General features: G+C 45.6%; 1 protein-coding gene across 1 annotated transcript; it reads right to left on the bottom strand.

The window, feature by feature from the left end:
- Window positions 1-1,585: 1,585 nt before the first annotated feature.
- Window positions 1,586-4,282, bottom strand: LOC107569882 (CD9 antigen). The gene is made up of 9 exons (XM_016256050.1): window positions 4,192-4,282; window positions 3,971-4,048; window positions 3,613-3,715; window positions 3,435-3,532; window positions 3,208-3,282; window positions 2,732-2,833; window positions 2,256-2,345; window positions 2,081-2,164; window positions 1,586-1,979 (listed from the first exon to the last, which is right to left on the bottom strand). The coding sequence occupies exons 2-9, from the start codon at window positions 4,028-4,030 to the stop codon at window positions 1,848-1,850; spliced, it is 744 nt and encodes a 247-aa protein (XP_016111536.1). The 5' UTR covers window positions 4,031-4,048; window positions 4,192-4,282; the 3' UTR covers window positions 1,586-1,847.
- Between the last annotated feature and the right edge of the window lie 2,223 nt (window positions 4,283-6,505).

Genomic DNA, 6,505 nt, shown 5'->3' with positions numbered 1-6,505 from the left:
GGCATCTACGCTAATATTAGTCTGTTTCTTTCTTATTCCGAGGTCACCGTAGCCACCAGATCCAGTCTGTATCCAGATCAGGTGGTCACTGCAGTCCCCCGGATCCAGTACTTATGATCTTCTCAGAGCATCACATGAAGACGTGTTTCATGTGTCTAATGTGCGTCAATCACAGATGATTAGCAGTGAATGTTTGATCACTCCTCCTGACCTCTGACCTCTTAGGCCCAATCCCAATTCTACCCCTTAGCCCTTCCCCTTTCTGTGTCTCAGTTCTCTTTTGGGTGGAGGGGTAGGGGAAGGGCCAGACAGCCCTTCAAATGAAGATTTTTCGGGACCACACTTCAAACGAAGGGGTATGAATTATCTCGAGCGAACTAAAAGACACATAAATGTAAGCATTTTTGACTCTATTGCACAGCAGTATAGGTGTGTGTACTGCAGGAGCTAGACGACGCATGATGACGTGTGACGTATAGTAGTGGTGTCCCAATTCTTAGGGGAATATTTTCACCCCTACCCCTTGACACTCTGTTCCAAGGGACAAGGGGAAGGGGTAGACGGAGGGGTATAAAATAGAATTGGGATTGGGCCTTACTGTCCAGCTCTAATGAAACACACTGGACCGTGACGGGTTTGTGGAAGTGTCTTTAATGTATTACAATAAAAAACAAATGTGAAACATTTAGTTTTAAATCATACAGCAAGACAATGAAATATTCAGGATGAGATCGTAACAGACAGTGAGTTACAGCGTAACAAAGTTCTCTATTGCACAGCAGTATAGGTGTGTGTACTGCAGGAGCTAGACGACGCATGATGACGTGTGACGTATAGTAGTGGTGTCCCAATTCTTAGGGGAATATTTTCACCCCTACCCCTTGACACTCTGTTCCAAGGGACAAGGGGAAGGGGTAGACGGAGGGGTATAAAATAGAATTGGGATTGGGCCTTACTATCCAGCTCTAATGAAACACACTGGACCGTGACGGGTTTGTGGAAGTGTCTTTAATGTATTACAATAAAAAACAAATGTGAAACATTTAGTTTTAAATCATACAGCAAGACAATGAAATATTCAGGATGAGATCGTAACAGACAGTGAGTTACAGCGTAACAAAGTCGCACAGAATTTAGAACTGAAGAAATGACTTTGTTGATTCACCACAATCCGTAACATTACTGTGGTCAAATCAACGGTCTAAACGGCCCATTTATGACTGATTCATGCTGACAAATGAAATGAAGCATTACAAACTACAGCAGATCCGTTTCGAATTCTGTGAAATTCATTCCACTTTAATTTGACTTCAGTTAGAATTCTGTATCCTGTTTGCAGCCTCAGTTTAGATTGAAGAACGGAGTTGGAAATTAAAGCCATTCAGTTCAGTTCTAGATGATGCACAACTCACAAACTCAGAGACACACTCTCTCACACACACACACACACACACTCACTCACTCACACTCACACACTCACTCACATACACTCACACACACTCACACTCACTCACTCATTCACTCACTCACACACACACTCACACTCACTCACTCACTCACTCACTCACTCACTCACTCACACACACACACACTCACTCACTCACACACACACACACACACTCACTCACTCACACACACACACACACACACACGTGATTCCCTTGACCTTTGCCCAATAAAAGCATTCATCCATCCATCAGAAAGATGAGTGGAGGCTGAGACTTAGTAGATGAGAGGAGACGAGTAGTGAGACGTCTTCAGACTCTTACAGAGAACAGAGCTGCACACCAGAGCCACCAGCTGCCAGACAGAGCGAAAGAGAGAGACACAGAGAGAGACGCAGACGGTTATATCTGCTGCGCAGCTGGAGGAGGAAAGATGACTGATGGTGAGGAGGTGAGGAGCACGTATGAAGGAGGAGATGCGTGAGATGGTGAGACGTGTCTTCTGAGGACAAAGCTGCACACCAGCGCCAGCGTCTGAGGATGAACACACGCAGAGGGTCAGAAGACACGCGTGCAGCGCTGGAGTCCAGCGTGTTTGGGTGTGAGCACGTGTGTGTGTGATCAGATGGACTCACCATGATTCCTGCTGTCCCCAGAAACCCTCCCAACACCAGCGGAGCGTGCGAGTTGAAGACGTCCTGGATCACGCCGGGACAGCTCTACACACACACACACACACGGATGAGCACCTGCACTCCTCAAACATCACACAGGCAGAAATAAGAGCAAGCCAAACAGGAAGTGACTCACAGAATACGAGATCTGCTTCAGGAAGTTGCCGTCTGGACAGGTTTCTCGGACAAACACCTCAATCGGTCCACCGACACCGCAGCAGTCGAACTGACACATAAACACACACCTGTTAGACCACATGTGTGTGAGTGAGTGTGTGAGTGATTGAGTGATTGAGTGATTGAGTGATTGAGTGTGTGAGTGAGTGAGTGAGTGAGTGAGTGTGTGAGTGTGTGAGTGATTGAGTGATTGAGTGATTGAGTGTGTGAGTGAGTGAGTGTGTGAGTGAGTGAGTGAGTGAGTGAGTGAGTGAGTGAGTGAGTGTGTGTGTGTGTGTGAGTGAGTGAGTGAGTGAGTGTGAGTGAGTGAGTGAGTGTGTGTGCGCGTGTGTGTGTGTGAGTGAGTGAGTGTGTGTGTGTGAGTGAGTGAGTGTGTGAGTGAATGTGTGTGTGTGTGTGTGAGTGAGTGAGTGAGTGAGTGTGTGTGTATCTTACAGCGTTGTGGAATAATCTGAGAGTAACTGCTTGACCAGGGCTCCTGGTGTTGAGATACTGAGCGTAGATGGTAGTGTAGAACTTCACCAACTCATCTGCCACCTACAACACAACAAACACACGACTGCCTTAAAACCAGCACTATTAGACAAACACATGTGTGTGTGTGTGTGTGTGTGTGTGTGTGAACAGGTTTATATAACCTGGTGGGGACTTAAACCTGAATACACACAGACTCATGGGGACTCGTGTCATGGTGGGGACCTAAATTGTGATCCCCACGGGTACAAAAGCTTATAAATCACACAGAATGAAGTTTTTTGAAAAGTCTCCTGTGAGGGGTAGGTTTAGGGGTAGGGTTGGTGTAGGGCAATAGAATATACGGTCTGTACAGTATAAAAACCATTACGCCTATGGAGAGTCCCCACTTTTCACAAATGTAAACCTGTGTGAGAGTGTGTGTGTGTGTGTGTTACCCGTCCGCTCCACGTGAAGGCCATCACACCAGCTGCGATTTCAATGATGATCAGAATGGACAGCAGGCCAGAAAACTGAACATCAGAAAAACAAATTGTTTAAAAAAGATGTCTACAAATGAGAGTTTTGTCCTCCTGTGCTCTGAATCCTGAAGGAGTTTCACAGCTTTGTAATGCTTCTGCTCTGTGAGTGAGTGTGAGGTGTTAGTGGTGCTGCTCTCTCTCACCACACTGAGAGCTGGTTTGCTGTGGTTACACGCGCCACAGTCACCGATGATGGCCACCAGCAGCATCAGGACCCCGGTGACCACCAGCACCATCACTCCTGCGGACACACACGGACACAGAGTCACGCTTCAGCACCACATGTCAACATCAGTGAGTGACACACATCACAGAACAGACCGATGTTGAACTGTGTGGTGTTCAGATCGATGTCGAAGAATCCTCGGGTCTCTGCGCCGAAGCGGAGCCACATTCCCAGAGCCACCAGAGCGAGCCCCAGCAGCTGCAAGACACAGAGCTGTCAGAAACACACCACAGCCACACTGCGCTTCATCTACATGTGCACATGCCTTTAGTTTCGTTTCATGTGAAGTTAGACAAGACAACTCAGAACCCTGACACATGCACACACTGCAACACAATCAAGCGCCTAGAGTAAAACACGTTCAGATACAGGCAGAATATATACAGAAAAAGAATAACACCATTTATAGCATGCGTTTATCATAAATCTGAATCTAATCTCAGACATACTCACAGCGAACAGGATGTTAAACAGGATCAGGAAACATTTAGACATCTGAGCGCACCCGTCCATCACGAGCCGATGAGTTCACTGCAACACAACACTACAATCAGCTTCATGCAATCACCAGCTCTTCACAGAAATAACGCCGAGACTCTGGTGATGTTTACATGTCTCCTGAGTACAGCACAACACTGCATTCCCAAGCTTTATGAAGTTTGAACATAACTTGCCTTGCGCAGTAATAGAGAGCGGAGCTGTGCGCGTGCTGTCGGTCCGGAGCAGATGGTTTCTGTGCTGCAGAAACGAAACTGTTACTGACCGTTTCTCTGGAAAGCAAGAGCTATGGAAGGCTGACGGGGCCAAAAGTCTTTAAACGGAACGCTCGCGTTAACGCAGCAATCTTTGGTAGGTGTAGACACGCACGGATGGACCGCGTTAAGACGACACACTCTGGCAATTCTGAACTTGTAATATTTTTTAAGGCATTAAAATCTATTTACCCTCATATTAATACTTTCTTTAGTTTATGGTGTCATTAAGTAGGCCTAGTGTTGTAGCTTTATGTATTCTTTAACAGAATAAGAATTTAAGAATATATAATTCTAATGGATAAATATAAATGCAGTATATAATAATATATGCTTAGCAATAAACATGCCAAAACAAATTCATTTCTAAAGAAACGTAAGGTAAAGTTGGGCTTACCTCTCTCAGGCACAAATCCAAATGTGTCCATATTCGAGATGTGGCTATTATTTAACAGCCTGGGACACCTTCCCAGGGAGGTTCCCTGCCTCACCGACTAAAATCAGGGCGCCCACTACGGAGACGGCACCAGAGGTGAGGGGCACCGTGACCGAGGTAGCCGGGCCGGGCCCCCTCAGGCCCCCTCAGGCCCCCCGTGGAGCTGACGCTGAATGCATGTACTGTATAAATTAACTTACGGAACATCATCAGACTTAAGAAACAGTCATTTGAGACTGGATGCGTAATGCACTGTACAGTATCCGCACGACACCAGCAGCTCATGCACGGCAGCGGTAGGCCTACAGTAGCCTAGATCTCGAACGGGTCCGGCAGAAAAAAAATGTTTTTGCTAAGAACGAAACGAAATGAAAACATTTAGCTTTTAATCTGTGTACTTAACAGCCTGGGACACCTTCTCAGGGCAGTTCCCTGCCTCACCGACTAAAATCAGGGCGCCCACTACGGAGACGGCAGCAGAGGTGAGGGGCACCGTGACCGAGATGGCCGGGCCGGGCCCCCTCAGGCCCCCCGTGGAGCCGACGCTGAATGCATGTACTGTATAGATTAACTTACGGAACATCATCAGACTTAAGAAACAGTCGTTTGAGACTGGATGCGTAATGCACTGTACAGTATCCGCACGACACCAGCAGCTCATGCACGGCAGCGGTAGGCCTACAGTAGCCTAGATCTCGAACGGGTCCGGCAGTTACAGTGTGTATGTTTCTAAGCCATTTTCTAAATCAAGTGCGTATCATAATAATAATAATAATTCATTACATCTATATAGCGCTTTTCTAGGCACTCAAAGCGCGTAGTATAAGACAATTTAAGACAGAATTTTCACGGCCAAGTACTATCTTCCCCGCAGGCTTGGTTTCACGGAGCTGCTAGAGGAAGAATCCTCAGTTGAAGCTGTAATAATAATAATAATATAAGACCCCAAATGATCTCCTTATGAAACCGAACAGATGGCATGCAACAAAACAATGGAGAGATCTCCGAAGAGGGTAAAATGACACCCCCATGACCGAACTTATCTCCTTGCTCATTTATGACCCCCTTCTCCCCTCTTTGTTTAATGATTTAATTGGGATGATACATTTTTACCTGACAAATAATACATTGTTATATTTGATTTGTTCTGATCTCTTCTGAAATCATTATTTCAAGATTAAAGTGCAGTCTGGTGTTTCCGCAAATCCACGTCCAGGATAGATCATACTGAAGTCCACTTTTTGTTATGTGCTAGCAGGGTGCATACCACCTGGTTAAAGGTAATAATCCCCCTGTATCCTCCATTAAGTAGCCTACCGAGGTAAGTAGAGAACTGGAGAGTTTGTGTCCGTACGTTCACTGCTGGCCAACTGAACTGCTAAGCGATGCCGGGTCCTTAATGAACGAGTAATTGAAAGTAGGCTACGGAATGTCTAGAATAATCAAAAATCCAAATTAATACATAATCGATATTTGTGATCACGTTTTTAATAAAAAATACAGCCTAAATGTAATGATCACTTGAAATTGGAGTCAAACACAGAGGTAGACTAAATTGAAACTAAATCCTGATAAATTAAGTGAACTTTGCAGAAGCGCACGTAAGAGCGAACGCTCATTATACATTCGCCCACCGATTGGATTCCGTCGTTAAGCCAATTTGGGTGGTTCCTTCTGCATGCTATATTTGTTTCAACGGCTTTGAAAAAGTGGTGGGGGCATATCTTACCCGTCCCACCCGCAAATTACGCCTATGATTAATTATTAATTATAAAACTTTGCTTATGTCTTTACTGCAAT

This window comes from Sinocyclocheilus grahami, unplaced genomic scaffold, assembly GCF_001515645.1.
Source record: "Sinocyclocheilus grahami isolate Dianchi unplaced genomic scaffold, SAMN03320097.WGS_v1.1 scaffold1390.1, whole genome shotgun sequence".
In the NCBI taxonomy this organism is placed as follows: Eukaryota; Metazoa; Chordata; class Actinopteri; order Cypriniformes; family Cyprinidae; genus Sinocyclocheilus; species Sinocyclocheilus grahami.
Note: the sequence above shows the minus strand (reverse complement) of the source record. Positions and strands in the feature narration are given on the sequence as shown.

Coding starts and splice junctions, on each gene's coding strand:
- LOC107569882 (XM_016256050.1), bottom strand. CDS start 4,030: ATGGACGGGTGCGCTCAGATGTCTAAATGTTTCCTGATCCTGTTTAAC. Junction 2,346..2,731: donor TCAGATTATTCCACAACGCT/GTAAGATACACA, acceptor TTTATGTGTCAG/TTCGACTGCTGCGGTGTCGG. Junction 1,980..2,080: donor TGGGGACAGCAGGAATCATG/GTGAGTCCATCT, acceptor GTTCATCCTCAG/ACGCTGGCGCTGGTGTGCAG.